Here is a 24,611-nt window from a genome sequence, read left to right on the forward strand (position 1 = left end):
TAATTTAATATAATATTTTTGAAATATCAACTTAATCGCGTTACATTTGATTCTTATATAGATTTTATTAATTTTGTTGAAAATCAGAAACGTACAAGTGTAGGATAGAACGCGGCGATTAGATTATAATATTATGTATGTAAATAATACACTGCAGGACAAAATACAAGGAATGAGAATACGAACGATCTTTGAAGCACACATCGGTTACATTGTCCGTCGGCTACAATACATTAACGAGAGTCGGCTTGCGAAAGACTATACCGAATCGAATGGAACAAGGGAAAAACAAGGAAAGAGGACAAGAAGCTACGTTACGAAACAGCACGCCAGCGACATCCATACATCCACTCATCAAATACGCACAGATGTCGCAGGGACACTTGAGTTTCTAACAGTTTTTAAAAGCAGAATATGCCATAAATTGTGAGAATAAATTGAAGTTTATTAAGTGAAAAAGAATATTTAAAAAATATCTTTTAATAAAATTATTAATAATTGTGCATTATTGAAGAGTACGCGAGCGTGGAAAAATTTGTGGGAGAGAAGCTTGTATTTGAGTTCAAATAATCATATTTGAACATTGAAGCCAACACCAAAATAGCCAAACCACGCGACTTACAAATCGTAGCACGTACGATTAGATGACGAGATTTCGTTGCCTGTGATATGATTGCATTTGCATGCTGAAATCCAGGAGCACAGGTTGATCCCTTGGCTTTAAGTGGACACGAGAAATTAAACTCCATCCATAGTCATTGACATTGATTTTATTTAAAGTAGTGAGATGAAAATTTGAGTACCGTATTTAAAATTTAAAAATATAATTGAATAGAAATAGAATATTATTCGAATGATTTTAGGGATTTAGTTGATATTAGGTAAAATAAAATAAATTATTAATTTTACTTATCACGAATTGATATTTTTAATCGATAGCTTCAACAATTTATTACAATAATCATTTGTGCAATTTTTATGTCTTTTATAAGCTAACACTAAATTTACGCTCCTGTGATACTAGTTTTCGACTTAGAATTCTTTGGATTTATATCAAGTATCGGTTTATGTTAGAAATGGTTAGACTATGGTAGCCAAACATAAATTTGATGCACGTTAATTCTGGGTCTATCTTCGCCATCCCAAAGGGTAAAGAACTTATGTAGTATTTCAATTTGGACTGATTACAGGTTTTGAGGGATTCTTTCGTCTTTTTATTTTTGCTATTTTTGCTTTATTTTGCTTTTTTTCCATCATAATATTTTATAACTATCTATCAATTTTCTTAACTTAAGGTATTTAGCGCTACAATATCCCTCAAAAGTAAAATACGCTAAGATTTGAAAGCCGTGTTCTTCGTGCATATCTGAGATTCTCTCTTTCTAGGAGGAAATATCTGGCTGTCTGTACTTTCTACGCGCGCATACCGACAAATAATTCAGGAATGGACAGGTCGGCAACTTCACATTATAATGTACGGCACTTTGCACGCCGAGATTACTAATATTATACGTTCACATTACTTTTATTCGAGAACGATGAGATAGAAGCACACAGCATATTAATTTTTTTGACAACTTTGCAAGAACGGGTTTTCCATAATTAATCAAAAAGTCATTTTTGCAACGGCTTACTATAAGGATTACGTGTTAAAACTTCCAACTTTGAAGATGGATAGCTTCATTTCGGTAAGGCTAGGCGCTCTAAAAATTGAATCATGTACAGATAATATACTAAATAACGTATCATGAAAATTTCAAAGAAATTGTAAGTAAGTCAATCTAGGATACAAATACCCTAAGTCTATGCGCCGTTGTTGTTCAACGATTGTTTATTAAATGTGTAAATCTAATTTTTACACTCATAGTGAGTTTTTACACTCACAACTCTGTTTTGTGTCCAATTATTAATTTAATTAATCAGTTACATCGTCTTATTTCATAAAAGAGAAACATTACATCTATTGTGCTTAATTGTAGCGAGGTTAAAAACCGAAAAGGAGCAATGATGTCGTAGATGATGCTTCCTTTCTTCGAAACACTAAACGCGTCAATGTTCGAATCCACTTGCGACGTACATAAGTACTTGAACCCGTCGTTAGTTTACATAAGTAAGAAAAATCTTTCCGCCCGTCAGGTTTCGTGGAGTCCGCGTCAATGATTTCCAAGAGAGAATTCGAGTTGCTTAAGAATTCTACTCTCCTACGTTCGCCAATTCGTAAACGACTTTAAAATCGATGGATCTCAGTCTTTGTCGGGGTCGTGCAGTTTCTGCTCGATTCCGGTCACGCGGCCAAGCCACGCGATCCTTTGACTTCTTACCACCACGATTTTCTCTCTTTTCTTGCCGTATCGGGTAACTTTGGCATGTTTCACGGCTACCAAACGCGCCTAACATTTTTCTTCGGCGATCAGCCGGTACCGTGGAATGTCGGTTCCATCATCGAAATGGAACTCCGAACCGTGTCGTCGGTCACTGTGCGCCGAATAGAATTTTAAGGCTTTCTCGTGGCGTTCGATTGTTCGTTCGATCGTTTCTCCCTCTAATTTTTCTAGTTTTCCTGTGTTCTCGTTTAATGTTACTCGCGTGATGCACTTAATCGTCGCTCGATTCTTTCGCAACTGTTTTCAACGTTCGCCGAAATCGTACATGGCTTTGGAAATAATGGCTTTTGCTGAAAAACCTTTACCATTTTACCTTTCATTCTTTTTTCAAGAGCGCGCAGTTAAGAACATTATGTTTTATATGAAAATTGATGCTTTGTGCTGGAGATTGGTTGAAAAGAAGCAAAGTCCGGGATTTTTTAGTGGCTAATCTACCGAGAGAGGTTTTAATTATTCAGTATTCTGCGGAAATTCTAATACGATTTTACTTTGAATACAAGAGAGTAAAATATCCTATTTTTTCTTTTAATGCATTTGTGTACTTTATTAGTTTCATTAATTTCATTGTAGCGAACATATATTTTTACGTATATAAATATACATTTGTTTCGCGTATAAAGCGTATCGTGATATACGTAAAGAAAAGTGTAAAAGAAAATGAAGAAACAGTGAAGCAATAGTTCTTTCAAAGTTAAGTGTTTGCGAAAAGCAAATAATCAAAAAATAAGACGGTAAAAATAAATGAAATAAAGTGGTACGCAGTAACACGTTACTCCTGCTTTTCGAATTACGATTTATTCTTATTCTCGTCGTTTCTTCCCGATCTCGTGCTCATCGATTTTCTACACGTATAAGGATGAGGGTCACTGTCCGAACATGCCCGCACGCCCTTCTACCATTTATTCTTATTTCTTTATATACAGTAGTCCTTGGATAAGCGAACCCATTTTTCTGCAGTTAAGACTTTTTATAGTCGGATACATTTTTTCTTTTTAATCAATCATTGATGAATGACTATCGACCTTCGCAGAGTCGATCTAAACACGCGTCTACGCTACGTAGCGAATCACCGTATGCAAGAAAGTCATGAAAGTTATTTTTACAGATGGAAAAATACAAATAGTGTAAAGGATCGAACGCAATTTGTGTAAAGGATCCGACGTATGAACGAAAGACGCATTATTATTTAGGCTAGAATTGGATATAACAGAGAAACGCAACTAAATTTATAAGAAAAACGAATAATGAAAATTTTATATTTATAAGAATTTGTCAGAAAGGACGATAATAAACGTTCCGCAATAACCACAAAATATAATAACAAATTATTGAGTAAGATTAGAAAAAGCTACGTGTAAGAAAGTTTAAATATGTTTACGGATATGTATGTTGAGCAGAAATGAATGTAACATTTGCCATAAATACATCGAAAGATTATATGAATCGGTGCTAAAATGCATGACGAGAATTTTACAAAATAAAAGCATATAAGATACTAAAAACAATTTTTTATACATACCTGCATAAAACAATTCATGTATCTGTCACACTTTCTGAATTATGTACGATTTTCGCTACATCGATTCATGATTATTTTTTTACGCAGTATTTAAATGGCGAGACGTTTTCTTTTAATTTTCTACAGTAATAAATTGTGCTACACGATACGATTCTCCAAAGATAAAAGGCAGGTGAATTTATTACATAGAAATTATGAAAATATTAAATTTATGAGGTGTGCTATTTTTCTGTCACGGAATAAAAAAGAATGGCAAAGAGGGAAAGTGTGTAGGTAGATGAGTGAGTACTGAAATTAGGGGAAAAGGGCCCTGAATTTTGGGCAAGTCAGTTATAATTTGCATACGCGACGTTTCATTATACGGAAAATTGAGACGAGGACTTTATTTTATCTCTATAATGATCGTAGCGTGGAACCTTCTGAACTAATTGTAAGTGTTTATACTATCCAGGTAATATGCATGTTTATCATTCATAAGAATATGCAGGATTCCAAAGATGGCTAGGGAAATTCTGTCTTACAAAGAGAAAATTTTAAGAAAAACCACCGGGATAAAATATCGAAATAATAAGATGTATATTCATAGTTGAAATAATAATAAATTGTTCTGATGTTCTATGAGAAATAACAAAAATGATACGATTCAAATATTTACAAAGATATAATTGCAACAGAAGCATGACTAGTACTTATTGGAATTTAAATAAAATTACTTTAATCTTTATCCCAATTTGCTTGAATTTATACGTCAAATATCTTCTAGGAACGAGATTGAAGGTACAAAGAACATACTGTAGACGGGCAAAAGCTACGAAAACACGTAAAGGATTTTCATTAATTCGTGCGGAGTAGCATCAGCCCCGTGTAGTAAATTCCCTCTGTTCTGCAAACGCTGTTCCCGATGCTTTTTCTTTGCGCGCGTATTTTAACAAGACATTTATTCCGCTAGGACGTGAAAAACCCGCAGATAATATCTCGATTTTTACAAGAATACATTACGACGACAAGCATACGATCATTTTAGAACGAAACTTACTATTCCGCTGATAACGTGCCACCGAAGAGAATAGTTAGAAAGGGACCTTTCCGTACGAATCGGATTAAATTTCAAAGAATTCGTGTGAGAGAAGTTCAGAAATAGAAGGGAACGTTTTTTCGTTCTAAGATGGTCTTCTGTTTTAAAAGCGCAGAACATCAAAAAGTAAGAAAGTTTAGTCGATGTTAAAGATCGTTAAATGCTTTGAAATTTTCTCAATCTCGGTAGCGCCACTTTGTTTCTTGCTTTCCTTTCTTCTTCTTTTCACTGGTAACCAACTGTGTCGATCGAAAAATTCACTCTATAGTAATCGAAATGATCCGCAGATATCGTTAAAAATTAATGACTGTTCCAGCCACGGCCTAGCCGCACAATATCTTTCATTCTACCTTTATCCGCAGTTCTTTCTCTCACCAGCTTTCGTCTTATATTATTTTCAAGCATTATATTTCCAAAACCAGTTGCAGCTTGCACATTGTACCGTACCGGAGTGTAAGATTGCGATTCGAATTTTATTTAACGAGGGAGGTTTCGCGATGAGAAAGACGGTTGGCATAAATTCCAGATAATTATCAGATGCTTTGCACGCTGCGTAACGTACTCTTAAAAGTACGCGCAATTTTACCTGCGAGCCGTATATAAGTGGAAGTTTGTCGGTCGAAGTACGAAGCTGTAACCGCGATGTCTTTTGCGGAGGAACGCCGGCAACTTTGGAACCGCGCCACAATTATAAAATAGAAGCTGAAAGTTTCCACAAGACAAAGGCTGTGCCCCGTCTCGCCGTTGGAAAAACACTTCGCGGCGCCGAGCCGTGGCGAAATTAATTTCGCTGCTTAACGCACGACTTTTATATGTTGTACGGGATCTCAAGCTTAAATGGGCTCCGCGTAAGCTGCCGCTCTACGTACATACAGAGCTGCATTTCCCGGGCTGGCTAACGGTCGTGACACAAAGCGAAGTCTCTCTGTCCGTCTCTTTCTTCGTCGCCTTCGTTCGTCTTTTTATCTTACACCGACCACGTTACACCTCGGGCGAATGTCTTCAAACGGTTCCGTGGGACGTACCAGACTCTCCGTTGGAAAATTGCCGCATTCTTTTTTCCTGGGCGTTCGTTGAATTAAAGAAGCCAATGAACGAGAAGCTTTTTTGGACACTTTTTTAAGGCCGACGGTAGAAATTACGCGTTCCCTGTCGATAAGTTGGAATCCGTAGCTGTTGATTTTCGATAGATACACCTTTGCTCGTTTAGATCGATTTCTTACGGCGAAGATCGGCTGGATAGAAATGTAATGAATGTAAAAAATATTAATTGACAATGTTGACATAATAGAGCCTGAAGTTATGTACTTGTGTCATTCGAGTATGAAATATCAAACAAAGTAAATGTTTCATTTGATAGGAAAGTAATGAGATAATTGGAAAAAATATTATTTCCTTATTTATTCATTTCAGAATAACATTTAACCAAATAAAATTGTGCTGATTATTGTATTTACATACTAATTAAGTAGCTCCAAGAAGATTAGATTTTGTATAATTTAGTAGCATTTGGTAGTACTTTGGTAGCACTCTCAACAGCACAGATGTATATAATCTTTTTTCAAATAAAGTTTCGATTGCACACATGTATACGAGCGGTGGAAAAAGTAACTGTGGAAGGCAATGCTGCAAGCAAGGATAAGTTGATGAAAAGAAATGTATTCCGTTTGAGGGTTTCGTTTTCGGGAAAATCAAGTTTGGAAATTCGTCGAGTACATGAACACTCGTCTAACTACCAGCCGAACTATTCTATCTGAACTACTTCAAACTCGATTTCATCGAAAACGAGACCTCAAACGAAAATTTGTATTTTACATTTTCTTTGCTTGTAAAATAGCTTGATTGTATTACCCTCGTTCAATCAGAAATTAGTCAAAAGCACGTGTACTCGATGAATCTCCAAACTCGATTTTCTACGAAAATGAGGCTTCGAACGAGAAACTCTACTTCCCTTTTGTACCGATTTCATTTCAACTTATTTTTCTTTCCAGACAAGGTAATTCATTGCAACTTAAAGTGAGAATCATTTTGCACTGTTAAGTATTTCCATTTATTCATAAAATTATTTAGAAAGTCTACCTTTTTTATAACAATTAATCGTTACAATACAATCGTAGTAGCGACTATAGCGAAATTATAATTTTAAATGGTGATAAGCCTCCGTAACTCCGTGTTAACAGCGTTCTTATTTCTAAACTGTAGATCCCTGTTACAAAATGGAAAGTCCACACTTTTTCGGATGATATTTATGCAGCTCTTAGCTTCGGCTCGTGCTTTTTGCGAAAGGAACGTGTTACAAAATGGAAAAATTACTGACTATTCACCATATCCAAAACCTCTTCTGTTAGAATATCGATAACTATATCCGAGGACTAAAACGTGTCAAATAAAAAATTCTTTTTGATCCATAGACTGCGATCTATTAGTTAAAATGTAACGTAGAGAAAGAATTTATCTACCGAAAGGAATCGATAGAACTACATATCTTTTTTCAAACGTAAAAAAGAAAAAAAACAATTTCACAAAATGGAGTTAATATTTTGAAACAAACTTGAACTTACAGATACGTATATACGTTTAGACAAAGTAAATTAACCTTTATTTAATGAATAGCTACGGTGTATAAATCACGGTCTGGCAACGACGAATCCCAAGTAGGTACACAATGCATCAAAAGGGGCACAAGCTGCCGCAATGGAACTCTATCTACACGGAAAACTCATGAAATATGTATACAATTTATGGTGTACATTGTCGTATACGTAAGACGGTATTTCTGAAAGGTTATCATAAGTTCCAGACAATTTTTCCCTTAACCCGTGATCATATTATCAATGACGGAATAAAAATAGCAGCTAAGATACGAAAAGAACAGATAACCAACGAATAAAATAGCCATTGTAATAAAAGGAGCGGGAAGTACAATGTAGAAAGGGAAAGGTAAAGTAGAGGAATGGACAGAGAATAATACGTTTGAGCAAGAACAAAATTGTCTGCGACTTATAACAATTGTCTAGAACGCCATATCTTTATGACACTGGCTACGGTGTTACGCAGCCATGATATCCAAGAAGGTTTTCGTAAGTTGCAATTTCCTTCTGCATCGAGAAGACCATCTTTTCCATTGGCCTTTAAAATGAGAGGATCTGCGAACGAGAAAACGAGCTCGAGGAAAAGAGAGGGATTTCAACTTAAAAAGAAAATAATATACAAAGCTTAAGAAATATCCGTACACAGGTACAGTATCTGTCAAAAGTATTCGGCCAGTTGCTTACTTTTGACAACATATATTTTGATTCAGAAACTACAATCGACTCAAAATGCGATGATTTAGTTCTTTGCGATCATCTGTAGTTACGTGTAGCATATTACAACTCGATTAAATCGATCTTCTAAAGTGAATATATAATAATAAAACTGATCTTTGTAATTTTTGTACCTCATAGAACTATCTTCTTTTATTTATAAGCCTTGAAACCTGATACCTGGCAAACTCTTTGTCTGTAGATTCTTTGATCGTTGAATTGAATTATGAGAGAGATTAAGAAAGTTAATGTAAATAGATATGAAGATTCTCGGTTCATAGGACTCAGAATTCACATACTGTTACTATAAATCGGCCAAAGTGTTCTGTATACTTATGAGCGATAGTGTACGTTACGATAAGAAAAATTCTTCATTTAAATTGGATAACAAAAATGTTAATTTCTATTGGCTTTACTAAAGAATATAAGACACGGATTTCCAGTTGGCTAGCCATTTCAAATACTTTAGTCTTCGCATCAGCGAACAATGAACTCGCTTACACAAACTCCTCTATCTTTGTCGCTGGTCGGGCAAGGATTGCGTAATTAAATTACATTTAAATACGCAGCTACATTTGAATACGCAGCAGTAAAGGGCTGGCAGAGAGAAAATCGAGAATTTCCACGTCACAATAGCTTCGAGATAATAAAACGTATTCAGAACGTTCGGATGGAGTCCGCGTTTTCGTACGCGTTTCCTTTGAACTCGAAATGGCGGAGGAACAAAAAGTTGCGACGCTTTTTCTTCTTGCAGGGGAATGAGAAAAAAAATCCTCGTCACTTCATTCGCGAAGGAAATCTGGGCCAAGTGGAGGCGTTTGTTTTTATTCCCAATAATAGAGGAATGTAAAGGCGGTGAAAACCTGTTGTCACCCTAGACCTTGATAAACGAAGAGAATATTATTCTTTCGATTATCGCTGCGATCGTTCGAGTGAACAAATTACACGGATTTTTTTATTGACACGTAATTAAGACTCCAAATTTTTGAATTTTCTTCTGTGCGGCAGGAATCTGTTTGATCAGCGAAAAGAGGACGATTCAACTATCAAAGAGGTAAGCGAAGATTAATGAGAAGGCAGCGATCGCAGCCGTAATCGTTCACTCAGCTATTCTTCGTGATGAAAGTCGGATTTGTATCGGCGTGATTTTATACAACAATGCGTTCACGTGAAAGTATATAGGTTTGAGTACATATGTACACGGTGGACGTAAATCGCAGTATCGTGAATGTAGCATAATCGAAGTCGGGAAGCTTCTATGGCTCGGTAGAAGACAAAATTAAAGAATAAGAGTCGTCAGGTATAGAATTGGAAATTGACAGCTATGATGTCTGGTTTTCGGGAGAATTGAGTGTAAACGCGTTTAGTTTACGCTTAGTCCCATACAGCATACTCGACAAATTTCCAAAATCAATTTTCTCGGAGGCCAAGACTTCGAGCGAAAAAATTGTATTCGATGTTTTCAACATATTTTCGCACGTAGAATAATCTCCTGCCAATTAATCGCCTTTCGTTACAATCTTTGTACTATAAATCTGTACACGTTTATAAATCGATTTTATCACAAGCTGAAGTTGTGCTCTGTGTTAAGCAAATAAAACTTGTAAACTGAAGCAAGTAAAAGACACTTGTTTTTAAGCGGATTGTATTTCGCTTATGTGACAAATGAAATCCTCTTTTGTCTTAAGTATATGTTCCTCGCAAAGTGGAGAGCTATTTACCTTTGAAAGTAATTTCAAATCTTTGAATAGAAGCTCGTAACTTATCAGAGAAGAGATATTTGCGTTAACGCGTCGTTGGTTTGAATTAAAATATTTCTTACTTGCTGTGTAACGCGAGTACCGTTATATGCGAACTAAAAGATCTATTTGCCTATTTAAATCTCTATTTATTATTGTTACAGATTAGTTATAGTCTAATACAGGTAAATTTTTTGATACTCTCGCAATTATATTTCTCATATTATTTTTAATATCATTAAATGAAACGAGTATATAGGATGTCGGTGTTGAATGTATTATGTAATATTATTTTAAACGCGTGTAAGTATTTATACAATATTATTCAGGAGCGCCGAGTAGAATAAAATCAGATTTTATACGCTGTCTCGAAGACTCGATGAAAGAGCAAAATTAAAAGCTTAGTCAAAGCCAATGGTTAGATACGATACCTTAAAACATCAAAAGCTCGTTACGCTTGTCAATCCGCAGCTTCGTATGTGCAATTGTACTTTTTTCTTTTAAGGCAGATAACATCGATGAAAGGAATCGAATATCTCTGACATTTTGATAATTTTCTAAAGAACTTTTTCACAGAGGTACAGATAGAATATGGTTGAATTGATAGATGAACGACAGTCGAATGATGCATATAACGAGGAAAAGATTTCCAGCTGAAAGAATAATCGGATAAATTTAATTTTCAGATCTTCGTTGGGTCAGTTCAGTTTCAGTCAAAGTAATTTTTCCCTGCGCCAAGCTATGAAGCACTTTCGTGCAGCTTCCGGCAATGCAATTTCCGTAAACTCAACGTGGATTCCCTTTTTTTTCTTTTTCCTTTTTTTTTTTTTTTTTGCGGAACTTTGCAGAGAAACATGGAACAGTTCCTTTTTGGCAATTAATGTTACCACTGATCTCTAGATTCTTCCTGGATCGTCCTGTTCGTGTTTATCGTGTTGAATCTTCGCATCTCACTGTGACAGTGTATATTTTTAATTTATCGTTAGGCTACGTACATTTACGCAAATTAATATTTTTTTAATTCTAACTATATTTCTTATCAGTTAAGTACGAAATTCTTACGATTTACTTGTCAAAATGACTGACTAAATCATCAATGCTATTGTTATCAATTTTCACGAAGGAAGGGGATGATAACGGTCCCTGTAATTCTACATATAGCATTTTTGAGAAATTTTAAAAGATGTTTCAATCTTGAGAATCAAGAGTTCCAGACATGTATTTATAGAATTTATCTTCACCCCTTTTCCTCTCCGTAGGAAAAGCAAAACGCGATATTGAAATTTGATCATCCATTTCCATTACACCGTATGTAGCGTGCACATATCTCTTAATGCTGATACGACCGAGATATTTTACGGAATATTTTACATCTTTACACATTTTTCTACCCGCTTCTTACCTCTTTATTCGTACATATTTCGTTTAACTACGTGTGTGCTCTCTTGCGTTTTAGTTTCGTAAGTTTGGTTTTTTGATAGCCTTGTAATTATGCAAATTTCTAATGACTTAAATTTATTCCGTATCGTTGAACATTTCATAAAATAATCTTGCACATCTATGTTTTATGATCACTTATCTTCTTTATAAAATAATCTACCATTACCTTTATTCTGGTTTATCAACTTGAATGAATTAATATAGTCGCACAATCGCATATCATTTCGAACTGGACGAATAAACAAGCGTTAAATAGAATTACTCGTAATACTGTATCTTAAGCTGGATTAGAATTAGCAAAATGTTTCGAGTGGTAGAGCACAACTATATATAATACCTACATACGTAAAGTGAAATGTTCATAACGAAAAATACAAAATTCGCCAAATAGAAAAGAAACCCGCTATTATGTACAGAACAAAAGGATTAACACGTTTATTGTTGACAAAGCCGTCTTGTAACTGGATAAAGTTACAGCGGACATATAAAGGTCTTTATATTTTACTACTTTCCCAGCGTAATAAAATAAGATTACTTAGTCTGGGTTTATAAGGATTGCCAGCTTTATAGCGCAGTGAAGGGCAAAGAAAGAAGGTCTCCATTGCAGTGGCCACCTTTGCCACTGGACTTTAAGGGGACAAGTGTTTTAATTAGTCCCGTGTCTCGCGATACTGTGTTAGTTTTGGGTATGCTCTCTTTTAACGTGCAAAAAATCCATGTCTCTTGCGATACTTAGTTCGTTCGTTGTATGTATTACACGGTTATAATGTTTCCTTCTATGTTTAATTAGAATTTCCGCTTGTTAATTAAAATTTAAAAATATAGAATTAGTGAATTGAATTAAGAAACGTTATGTCACCTTAGTATCGTGAAATAAAAATTGATAGTAATATCAAGAAAATCATGTTTTTATAATAAACATTATATTATAAACATTTAGCTTTCATTTTCCCAGGTAAAATATAGTTATTGAGTCCACTGGAATTTTCTAATTACTACAAGAACTCCAAAAGTTACTGCATTATATCGATATTGTATATGAGATTCATTTGGAAATTAACAGCGTAATGAGCCAAGAAATGTCCCGCGCCCTAATGCAAATGCTATTAGTACTCATAGTACATTACTGTTAATATACATTAGCTACGTAGTTAACTGATTGCATTTTTTGTAAATCGCGTTCTAAGGAATCCTAACACTTGCAGAGTGTCAAATTAATTACAAAACAAGAAACAAAAAAAAAGTAGAATATTTTAAAAAAGTAAAAAAATTTGCATGTCCGAGTACAATTGGGAACTTAATCCCATGGATCATCGAAGGCTCTAAATTTGACCGAAACTTCGAAAAGAGTCGAGGGCATTGTTCGTGCGGGCAAAGAAGAGGATCGGAACGATGAGCTCCGCGGAAGTGGAAACGTTCGCTTGCGCGGTATTACTCACAAGGAACATTTAAACCTCCTTTTCCCTCTTCCTTTTCTATTCTTGTTAGCGCGGACAAAGCGTTTAAGATGGTAAAAAACGGTACTCATCGCGGATCTTTTGTAAACCGTTCACATCGAGCGACTCACCTGGAAAGGACTCGCGGTAAATCTTTCAAGATTTCGCGCAGTGCAGCGGCAATGCAGATAGAAAGATACTTCTCTTGTACGTACACTGATGACCATAAAATACTTATTAGGGCGCCAATCGATGTACACATGAAAGGTACAAAGGTACAAATGAAATACTTTTCATTGCTCTTATATTCTAATTATTTTATTAGAAATCTATTATTTCATTCGCGTTATACGAACCTTATAATATGGAATATTATAAGAAATAAAATTTGGTAGAATTTTTCGATAAATGTAAGGAATAGACACGTTCTAGTATTCACAGCCGACTGTGTACGTCGATCTAATCATCTTGAAAGTTAGAAAATCTAGAAAATCATTTAAGTAGTTGTCAAAATATAATCTGCCAGTCTTAATGCAACTTCTATTAAGCTTATAGACATCATAGTCAATTTCCCTAAGGTGCGTGGAAACTTGATAGACGTTGGCGTAGAACGTTCAGAATCGTGAAGCACAGTGACGTACACGCGGTGGAAAAATGCGTCACGAGTCAAGCAAGAAATCTTAAGGTGTCACGGTTCTAACGTGACACCGTAAGACGTGCGAGCCTGTCGTAATAACGCGACGGTTTCTTCCTCGTCTGAGTCTCGCGTGTCATGGATATACCATTAAAACGAATGCGAAGATTATGCAAGTATGTATGTATATATGTGGCACGTTGCCATTCAGGATCCTCCGAGACACGATTCAGCACGTCCGAGGGACGCGTTTCAAACTTGATTCCATTGCGAACTTTCTTAACTTTTGAACCGCGTATGATCCCTGCGAGACGTTACTGTGCTTTCTCCTACTTTTCTTCTATACACCTAACTCTTTCCTTTATTTCATTTGTTTCACAATTCCCCCCTGCTTTCGCCTTTTCTCATTCTGTTTTCTTCCATTATTTCTCAACTTATTCTCAACTTTCGTCTATTTTATATTTCTTTCCTTTCGTTTTATTTCCTTTCTTTTCGCTAGGACCTTCCGTTTTCATTCGTACTCTCTGGTTTACTTTCATTTTCGTCGGAGAATGTTTGAAGATGTGACGCAAAATTTTATGCATCGACAGGTCGGCATGCGCGACACCTCCGGCATTGCGGCGGCGTGTAAAATATTCAGATGAGATCCGCCGGAACGTTGCCTGCTGAATTTCGTGTACCGTATAATACCTGCGTATCGTGAAACGTATTACGGCCGTACGATTTCGCGACAACGAGATTTTGTTCCTTCTCGACTACGGTTCCCTTTTGGTACTGGCTTTCTCCTCATATTTCCATCCATTCGATGTAGTTTACATCGGATCAAAAGATCGAGATAAATGTAAATATCACGCTGAGAGCGAAATGTGCATGTAAAACAATTATAAATATGTACAATGTGAACATCATGGGGGAAACACATTTTCGATGAATACATTTTTTTTTTTTTTTTATTCTAGTTATGTTTAATTCTATTTCAATGTAAAATCGACAAAAATAATATAATTCACGACATTTTATGTAGTTAGGGGTATAAGCATTAAGACAAACAATATTTTAATATCTTCCGATATATTAATATTTTGGCAAGCAATATTTTTAAAGTTATCAAGAGGCAAAAGAACATATGTTTAGTCCAACAATCAAATAAAGGGACAATCTCTGTAACGCGAGGTTAATTAGCGATGTACTGGATTTTAAATAATAGTTTTTAGAATTTTAGTGCTCGCGTATGAAAAATGGAAAATGTGGCCTATCGTGTTCTTCCTCTGTAGTCTTCGTATGTAATAATTATAAAATCTATTGATCGATAAAATCTACGTTGTATTTTTCTGCCTGGGTGAATACGTAATAATTTACAATCCAATAGTTATTGTATGAATAAATAACGTTGGTGCGTTGTAATTTTTCATAATATATGTACAACATGAAGTACTTTCGTATCATGTTTGAATAAAATTTAAGAGAAATTCTTCGTCGATGATATTTTGAATAATTTATCCACGTTCAAATCATTATTCATTTCACGTGTGAATTTGTCTTAACCCTGTTGCGAGATTTCCGAATTTCTATATTTCAATTTTGCTCTCGTTTTAACAGATGAAACATATTTGTAATATCTTAACAAAATGTTTAATATAAAGTTATAATAAAAAATCACGCGTATCAGTAACTATTTACTCTTATCTTGCACATGAGTCGGATATTTCTTAACGTTAAAAAAATAAAATTGGGCCGTAAATGTCCGGAATGACACGGTAGGGCTAATAAATAAAAGAAAAATTTCCATGTGTGTATGTATATAAATCAAAAGTCACTACGATATCCATTAATCAGTTTCTAATAAATTAACGAATAGCAGATCTAATACTTACCGTTTATAAGAAAGAATTATTCACAATTATGATATGTACTATATTCTACAATGTATATTTTATTTGGAAGAATAAGAAAATCAAATATGCACTGAATATACATGTATTTCTACGCGTCCCAGAAGATCTACGAGACTGCAAACTTTAAATTCTTATAAAACGTGTGTAACATATGTTAGGATATCGTCAATCTTTGAGTTTCATATTTTGCCTAACGAACGAAAACGTTTTTTTGAATATCTCTTTTTCAATGACAGGGATATGCAAACTCAGAGGAAAGTTCTTGTCGATTTTCAATGTTTGACATCGTGTTCCGCGTTCACTTTGCCGTCGCAGTTTTCGATAGTCTCCCGCCGCCGCGTAAAATGGAAAAGTTGGAAGCGTGGGAGGAACAGAAATTTTTGCCGAGTGGAATTTTCAGATCGTGCTTCGCACGAGCCGGTCAACGGTTATGATTTTCAAGTATGCCTCTTCTCTCCGTATTACCAAATTCTGTATTCGACGGGACAGACTGCACTAATTTCTTGGATATAAAAAAGTGAAAAACGTTTATCAGTTTAATTAAAGTTTTATACCCTAAAAATTAGAAATAAATTTTGTTCGAGTTTTACACGTTAAAGATTTTAATGAGAAGCGAACAGTTCCACCATAATTAATAGAGCATTCCACCGTATTAATTTACACGCAGGTTTTCAAAGCATTGTATATACAATGAACTTGAATTTTGTTCGCTGTATTACCGCTTTTATATTAATGTTTTTGCGATCAAGTGAAACAGAATGTCATAAAACGTGTAGAAATATTTTATAATCATCAGAATAGTTTTGACAGAAATCGAATTTATACATACATACACGCATACACACATACACATATATATATCACTATTATAAGAGTCATCATCTCTCAAGAGGTGAAAAATTTGTTTAATCTTTATTTTTAAATATAATCTTAACAAATTTTGGAAAATGAACGTCAGTATTTTTATGAAAAAATACTGGCCCCCTAAAGAGTGAAACTGATTCTACGACGTTTATATTTTTGAATTATCAATACCCTGATAGGATAATACTCTACTACTAACGATAACGGATTCACGAAGCAGTGGGAAGAAAGCAGCCAATGTTGGTGAGCCATAAAGGCATCCTGTTCCTCCACGATGACACAAGACACACCTACGTAATGGTATATATACAATTGAGAATTGTTCTCCTAATATTTCTGTTTCGGATGGATACCTTGGATGGATAATCTACAGCAGCTATGAAAAGTATTGCCACGTGCTATTATTTGCCCATTAAGTCGCTTTTCCTCATCAGGTTTCATATTTCATTTTCGCAGCGTCAAATTTCTGTGCTTGTATACTTAACAATATATAAGTCGTTTCTTAAACAATAATAATTACACTGAACCATTCTGTGCGTCTCTTTGTCCATACGTAGATGTAGATTACAAAAAAATTAAAAATAAGAGATAAGAGATAATTGATATTTTCAGGAAAGATTTTGCTGGGGAAAATGGGTAAAGCAGGGGGTTAACATGTTGAATGTTTATTCGCTTGTTGCACTGACTTCCGAAAAGTGTACCGAGATAACGGAAATTCATTTCGGTATTGCTCCTAGAATAGATAGGTGAAATGAAATGGTTAAAGAAACGGTAACTGGAGTAGTCAAGCAATATGCCAGAGATTATCTGTCAATGGATTCGAGCAGCCAATATCCGTGCTGCACTGCAGCCCGTTTAGTTTATGTTATTTCAAAATGAAGTACCGTTCAATAAATTCAGCTTTGCCTATCAAATGCACAAATCAATGAAGAGGAACGATCGATTGTTTGCAAAGGATCAACGACGATTCCGTTTTGCAAACGCCGGGGACTGTGGCAATCGAGAAGAAAAGCAGGATTTAAAAGAGTGTGTACTTTTGCAAGATAAAATCGAGCTTTATTTCTTTTATATATTTTAATACTGTATATCTCAAGCATATATTTGTTCAAAACTCTATATTTGCTAAAACATATAAAATTCTGGATTCGGTTCTATGACAACGCAAACATTTCAATATGCGCGTACAGATTCGACGTGCACGGAGCGTAAAATTACGCTGAAAATTTTAATCAAGAGTCTCCTCTCTGTGAGGCGGTACACAATGTTCTAAAGCCGATTTATGAAGATGTTTCGTAAGATGCTGTATTAAAATTACATGGAAGAACGTGTACAAAATACCAGCGAAACGTTGAATGCTGGCGTTTATACCGCACCAAGCATTTACGCTGCGGCTTAAAAACTATAGAAATCACTTTTTATGTATGAGCGAGCAATACACGTATATGGATGTATATTGCAGAAGTAACGTTTAACGAAGACTTCTGCTTAGTATTAAGGATTATTAAAGGGTCGAGTCTCGTTAAATGGCCAAGAAGCAAGAAACGACGCTTAATATAAAAGACTAAGATGTCCTATTGATGTCATACGCTACGTCATGCGACATACATTTCGGAGGAAACAAGAGAACTTCCGACCGTGCTCATCAGATTCTGAACATAAAACCGGAGAATGTGATAGAATAGACTTTTTGAAAGAATAGAGAGCTTATCAGATGATCTTTGAGTAATTTTAACAATAAAACTCTTAAAAAGAGGGTTGTCTATAATATAATCGCATGTAACAAAACTGCTGTTTTTTAACTTGAAAATCTGCATACTACATAGTGATAGAATTCAGTTCGATACGTACTTGTTTATAAATCTAAATTACATCCGATACCCAGGATTCGTCTGTTAAAAAATGTTGATGAGCTTAAAAAGTCCAAAAGGAGGACACCAGAGGAAAAAAGTTATGAATCACAATATTTGTCGTTCTGAATCAACTAACTTTGTATCGGAGTATATTTTAAAAACACAAGTGAAAACCGAAATACCATAAATATGTCATCCAATAACCATGAAATTTTAAAATTCGAAATACGAAATCATCTAAAAGTATCACCGTTTGCAGCAAAGATTCACGAGTCAACCAAGAGTTTGAAACATTTTCTTTGATCATGTAGTTTATTTAAATACGTTAAAAGTGTTCCAAGCGAAGGGCAACGTTAAAAGCCCTCGAATGAAAAATTATGAATTAAAAAGCAACTGATCACAAGAAATTCTCATCGACCTCGCTAACTAACCGCACGAACACTGAGCACTTTGTCGACACAGTTTCGCAAGCGGTTGCTCACAGCCGCCGTCACAATAAGTTAACTAAAATTCGAAGGGGGAAAGCGGGGACATGGAAGCTCGAGAAGCGGTGGATATATGCGATAACTGAAATTTTCATCGGTCGAAAATTTTACGGGTTGTCGGGTTATGGTCCAAGTTGTCAGAAAAAGCATTCGTGCGTACACCAGCGCTCGAAACGGAGAATATCAGCGTACGCGACAAGCGAGTAGAAACTGTGCATCTAACTATCCTTTAACATTGCAAAATTAAATTCATGACGTTCCCTTGCCTTTCGTATATAACATCGTTGCATTATGTTATTGCGTCCATCGCGCGTGAACTAGCTTTCACTTTTATTAATTCGAAGAAGCTTTTACTCGTAGACTGTATTTTTCAAAGCTTTGATGATTCGTAATACGGCTTACAGAACTGAGAGAAAAATATTTAAAAGGATAGTAATTTAATTAAAACGCTAGTGATAATATATCTTATTCTATTCTATAATATGTCTATTTGAAATAAGTTCGCATATTACTAACTTTAAGTACAGATTCCAAAGAAATAAAGACAATTGATAATGACGTAGTTGTCTTGGTAATGAGATTTATGAACCAAACATGTGCATAACTGAGTTTCCGTTTATTTTGACAGTATAACTCATTTATCCTAAGATGGCTTTATTAAATTAAGTTATAACGAAGGTAATGTACTGTAATGTTGTTACAAGTGTCGGAAGTTCTATAACTCCATGACATGATATAGAGTAATCGATCTTTGTGTGTTGCTACCTTTATAGAAGTCTGATGCCATAATCGTGCTTGATGATTAATTATAAATGTTATGATCGCTAAATTATCTTAAAGAATTAATATAAGCAGCAATTCTCTAAATTAAAAGAAATATAGGAAAAATCATAATACACGTTCAATATTTTGCAAGCAATATGGAATACGTATTATCCCTTTGTTATTTTATTCTATTATATTATGAAAATTAAATAAATAATACGACATTAGATAGGTAATTCGACGTGTGAAATATATAGGAAAATTATGATTATAAGATTACTATTTTCTGAGCATTTTAGTATAATAGATATTCCTGTCCTGTGTAGACCGTTAAACTTTCACTTTCTTCAGTTGCTTCACTTTCAAAACGAGTTTCATGGATTCTTTTTCGCGCCCTTGCGACACCGTATGCTAATGCTCGACGACATGAATATGCATGGGAAGCACTTAATAGCGTCGTGTCATTTAACTGCGAGACTGCAACTTCCCAAGTCCTTTCAGAATTTTTAATAACTGGCCTTTCTAATTTTAGTAATGAGAATTTAAGAGCGCACCGTCTACGTTTTTATCAGAATCTTTTATTTTAATTATTCATTTTCGCAGCAGCATTTCAAAGGAAACGATCACTGATACATAACTTCCCTTAATTTTAAACGAAATACAGACAAATATTTTTCTTACTTTAAAAGTTAACAGTTTGCAAATAATTATACTTACGGAGAAAAATAGTAATTCTTGCCGATTTATTCGTGGATCAAAATGACTCGACATTGTACTGTTAATTTGTAGGCAAGTGCTGGATCAAAGGAACGTAAATTTTGTTATGTGGAATCCTGTCATGATCCAATTGAGATCTTTGAAAAATTTACGCATAGTCAGGAGCATAATATTATATACTTTATTATATTTCCAAAATTGCAATAGAAGAATGTTTGAAAAGTTAAATTAAAGAGTTTCACTTAAAATTCTTTTTATGTATTTGCAATAATTTGCTAGTGTCCAAATAATTACAGCCGGTAGTGTATGCAACAAATCATAGAATTTCCCTAAATGGACATTTGTCACGTATAATATAATTTATTAAATTTGTATATACGTGTCTGTCAAAATGAACATCAATTGGTTATAGGCCGATTATCCCCGGAGAACGAACTCACTAAGGGACGATTTAAAATTTTAAACAAATAAAGTGTGTGAATATAATTTCCATGGGAAACTTCGGTATTGATCACATGCTTTCTATGCTTGCGATTCTTACACAGATGCATCGGAGCCAGCTATTCAATACATATATACAGCTATGGATGGTACTGGGCTACAGTACCAAGAATCAATCAAATTGGCATTGATTCCAACCAATAGTTATTGGTAATAATTAGTGGCGTAGCGTTCAGATCAATATATATTTTAAATTTATACAAATTACATAACATCAGCAGGTTTGAAAGATGTACTATAACTACAAAGTAGAAATTAGAAGAAAAATATAGTGACAATATCTCATACTGAAGATTTCTGATACTGATAAAATTTTTATTTTAACTAACAGTTTTAACTAAGCTTACCTAATTCTACATACGTATATTTTTATGGACAAGAATTTTGAAATTTATAAAACAGTATCAATCGTTAAAAAATACCATGATTCGTCGTACATACATATGTACCTTGTGTATACATATGACGGAGAACCGCTTGTTTGTGTACGAGATCACGCTGTTGCAGCAACCGGATTATACATATTCCAAAGTTAACTCAGAGAAATGATGTCAACTTTGCGATGTAACAGCAGGGGCTCAACCACATCAAGCGTGCTATACACGTGTTTTATACGAGGTATAAAAGGAGCATTGTTTTATACATAAGTACACAGGTTTGAGGAATTGAAGGAACAAGCAGAATAGGGGAAGGGTAACGAAGCGCATTAATTGCCGGGTGATATTAAATAATTCGAACGAAGGAACGAAAAAGGTGGTATAATTATGTAAGTTGATACTTCGAACGGCTGAGAATATGTTTTTCAGCTTCATACACCGAAAGGTGTAAAGATAGTTTGAAACAGAAATGGTACGCGAGGGAATTGAACTGGATCTGTTGCTGAGTGTCAGAGTTTCGATTTAATATGAGCAGCAACTAAACTTCGACAAAGTTACTACTGTAGCTAAAGGGTAAAAGCTGAAGCTAGGAGTCCTAATGTTTGGCTTATATATACTCCGGAAATCGACTAAAAAGTCGTAATAAGGCGAATTAATTGAGATAACATTATTTTGTGAAACGATATAAAAAGGAACAATTCAAGAATATCTGGGTTAAATTAAATATAAATTCCAAATGAAAATCTTAAATCATCTAGCCAAGAGTTATATCGGATGAAAAATACTGACAATTAGCTCTGTACCACAGAGAGTAGTGTCCCTTGTGGTATAAAAATGCGGTATATAAAGTGGCAGACTTGATATATCATAATGTACTTCACCCTCGAGTCTTTCAACTCTGGGGAAACACGAAGAGAAAATCAAAACGTGTTCCATATTCAATCTCTTCTCAACATTATTGATGTTGATCTTCCTAGTACTTTAAAACGCAACGTGCACTTTTATCTCGTTTTGCAACTACAGATTCGCTTGTTTCTTTCACTATTCTACCAACACACGAAACAAAGTTTCGTGAATTTTCTTTGCCTCACCGACCTTGGCTCCTGGATATTCCGTTGGCTGAGCAATTTTATAGCGATGTACGCGACGCCGGATGTTCGCCATTAAGTGTTTTGCACACGTACGATCGTCGCGTGAAAGATACTCACTACGTTGTGTCACACACACGCATACACACACACACACACGCATACACACACACACACACACACACACATCAGGTTAGTATGATACTTTTCTAGTACAAGACAAAGAAACTTGGATGCTGCGAGAGACCTACTCTCCGAGGCTGATAAAAGAATAGAGCGTTAAACAGCTAAAATAAAAGATATATGAAATGTCTAAATGAAATTAATTCAAGATTACAATTTGCCATTCAGTAAACTATCACAGTTTAGTAAAAAATGTTTGAATATACATTTGTCTGCCAATAAACCGTCTCTCTATCAGGTTCTACTTCCATCTGTTTCAAGTTTTTATTGCCATATGAAAATACTGCCACTGAATTATTATAGTTATTTGAGTATAGTACTACTACTACTAGAAAGAAAAATACGCAACAGAAATAAATATAAATCTCGTCGTACTTCGATAAAACCAGAATCTACATTGTTTCGTAATCATATGTTTTATTATGTCTTTGCTTCTTGACGCGGATGTAAATTCGACGATTAGATCCTACTGTATTTAGGTGTTGACGTATCGTTATATTGCAGCCTGATTACGTCAATCAAACGTCCCTGAGGCAGATAATCGCCATTTGTCAAGATAAGTAGTTGCGGTCTATCATGCGGTTGCGAACACTACCGCAAGCATCTTGTTCTCCTTTCCTCATTGTCTTGTGATTACGTGATTATTCGGAATATTGTTGCCAAGAGGCAGTACACGTGAAATCCATCAAAATAATTTCCCCCCCGAAGGAAATGTTTTGTTCGTTAATTGAGTCGATCCATTTCCTCGACGATGTCTTAAAAACGGCTCCTTCTTTGTTTCGTCAGAACAAAGAAGAGATTATAGGCTTCTATAAGCCACTGTGAATCGACCCCGGTATCTTCCGCTGGAATACGAATATTCACGAGGGATTATAAAAGCTGGAAAATAACTCGACTTTTTTTATTAATGGATAAAACCTACTCCTCCCTTACTTTATGGTATTTTCACAGTTTCGTACGTATCATCGTCTGTTTTTGTTCCAGGATTGTTCGAGACGGACGGCGTGTTGATTCCTGGTACAATGTGCGACCTCGAGTTTGTCAGTTCACAGTCAAAACGGCAATACGGACGCTTCTACTCGCCACGGTACCCGTCCTCCTACCCAAAGAACATCCGGTGCTCGTACCTCTTCCGAGCAAGGTAACTAAACTGACCTAGTATCAAGCTCGCAAACTGATCCTCGACATAATCCACATATAATGCATCTTGAAGCCAATCTCCAGTCCTACCATATATCTAACGTTCTCGCGCATTTAACGGGTCCAATCCGTAATCGAGATACCAGTTAATTAACACCTGATCCATGTATCTTCGTCATCTCGTTACCTTCGATCGGCACTCCACCGATCGGTTAATTTAAGATAATTGGTAATGAACAGTTCTTTCTGAATATATCGGGTTAGGTATGAAAGCAACTTGAAATAAAGAAATTAAATAATTATATTAGGAGAAACTTATAGAAAAATGTATACATAAATTCGTACTATACATACTTTGCACTTCTAATCTTTCAATTTATAAAACAAATTGTGTAATCGAAGCTGTATTTATTAGAAACTTTCGTGGTCAATATAAAGTAATAAAAATGTAAAATCGTATGACTATATATAAATTATATACTTACGTGTATTGACTGTAACTAAATACGAAGATGAAAATGACAAGCAACGATTTTTCACATGGAACGTAGACAGATACCATTAATTTATTTCAATTATTTCTTCGTGTATCTTAGCTGTCGGTTACCGTAGCACATTTTTAAAAGAATGACGAAAGTTTGAGTGATCGTATGTCGCATGAAAAACATTACACGTCAATAAATAAGTTCTTTGCCATTAATTCAAACATCTGATAAATTATATTACCAATAGTTACCCGAATCGAAGAAATTCTAAATTATTCGGACCTAGTCTGTGTGCAGTTTTCCTAACATCTGCGGCCTTCAAAGACTGTTCGCAAAGGCACACGTACACGTACACTACTTTGCGTATGGCTTGCTAAACATGTACCAATCGCGCATAAACGGTCGTGAGCACTTGAAGACGTCAGCAAGCATTCGTCGTTGACCCATGGAGGAAGAGCGATAATCCCCACTGAACGCGCACAAACAACTAATTTCGTTTGAAGTACTGACACTTCTCGGCAATATTTGTAAACGTGGGCGAGCACTTGCGCATCTCCACCGACCGTTCAAATGGCTTACAAACACTTGCGAACCGTTAGTGCGGTTAGTCTTAACACGTGCATGTAGAAACGTCGGTCGAGGCAGCTTGGCTTCGCCTTTTCCTATGTTTTCGATAAATATGGCGAGAATCAATAGAAAACACGTATAACTTGACACGTGTGTATTTAT

At 35.2% G+C, this 24,611-nt stretch overlaps 1 protein-coding gene and 1 long non-coding RNA gene across 5 annotated transcripts in view; one reads left to right on the forward strand and one right to left on the reverse strand.

Moving 5' to 3' along the window:
- LOC100651020 (suppressor of lurcher protein 1) overlaps positions 1-24,611 on the forward strand; it is a 514,096-nt gene that overhangs the window by 196,152 nt on the left and 293,333 nt on the right. For both annotated transcript variants that reach the window (XM_012316672.3, XM_012316673.3), the window contains exon 5: positions 23,242-23,398. In XM_012316672.3, coding sequence (XP_012172062.1) covers positions 23,242-23,398 — 157 coding nt within the window. The remainder of the gene's footprint in view (positions 1-23,241; positions 23,399-24,611) is intronic.
- On the reverse strand, positions 10,576-24,440 carry LOC125386411. 3 transcript variants are annotated; one of them, XR_007226532.1, is made up of 4 exons: positions 24,124-24,440; positions 23,883-23,993; positions 23,191-23,673; positions 10,576-23,102 (listed from the first exon to the last, which is right to left on the reverse strand). It is a non-coding gene; the product is annotated as an uncharacterized LOC125386411 (long non-coding RNA). The 3 variants fall into 3 exon arrangements; XR_007226531.1 differs by having other exon boundaries at positions 24,134-24,439; XR_007226530.1 differs by having other exon boundaries at positions 23,883-24,437.

This window comes from Bombus terrestris, chromosome 15, assembly GCF_910591885.1.
Source record: "Bombus terrestris chromosome 15, iyBomTerr1.2, whole genome shotgun sequence".
Classification (NCBI taxonomy): Eukaryota; Metazoa; Arthropoda; class Insecta; order Hymenoptera; family Apidae; genus Bombus; species Bombus terrestris.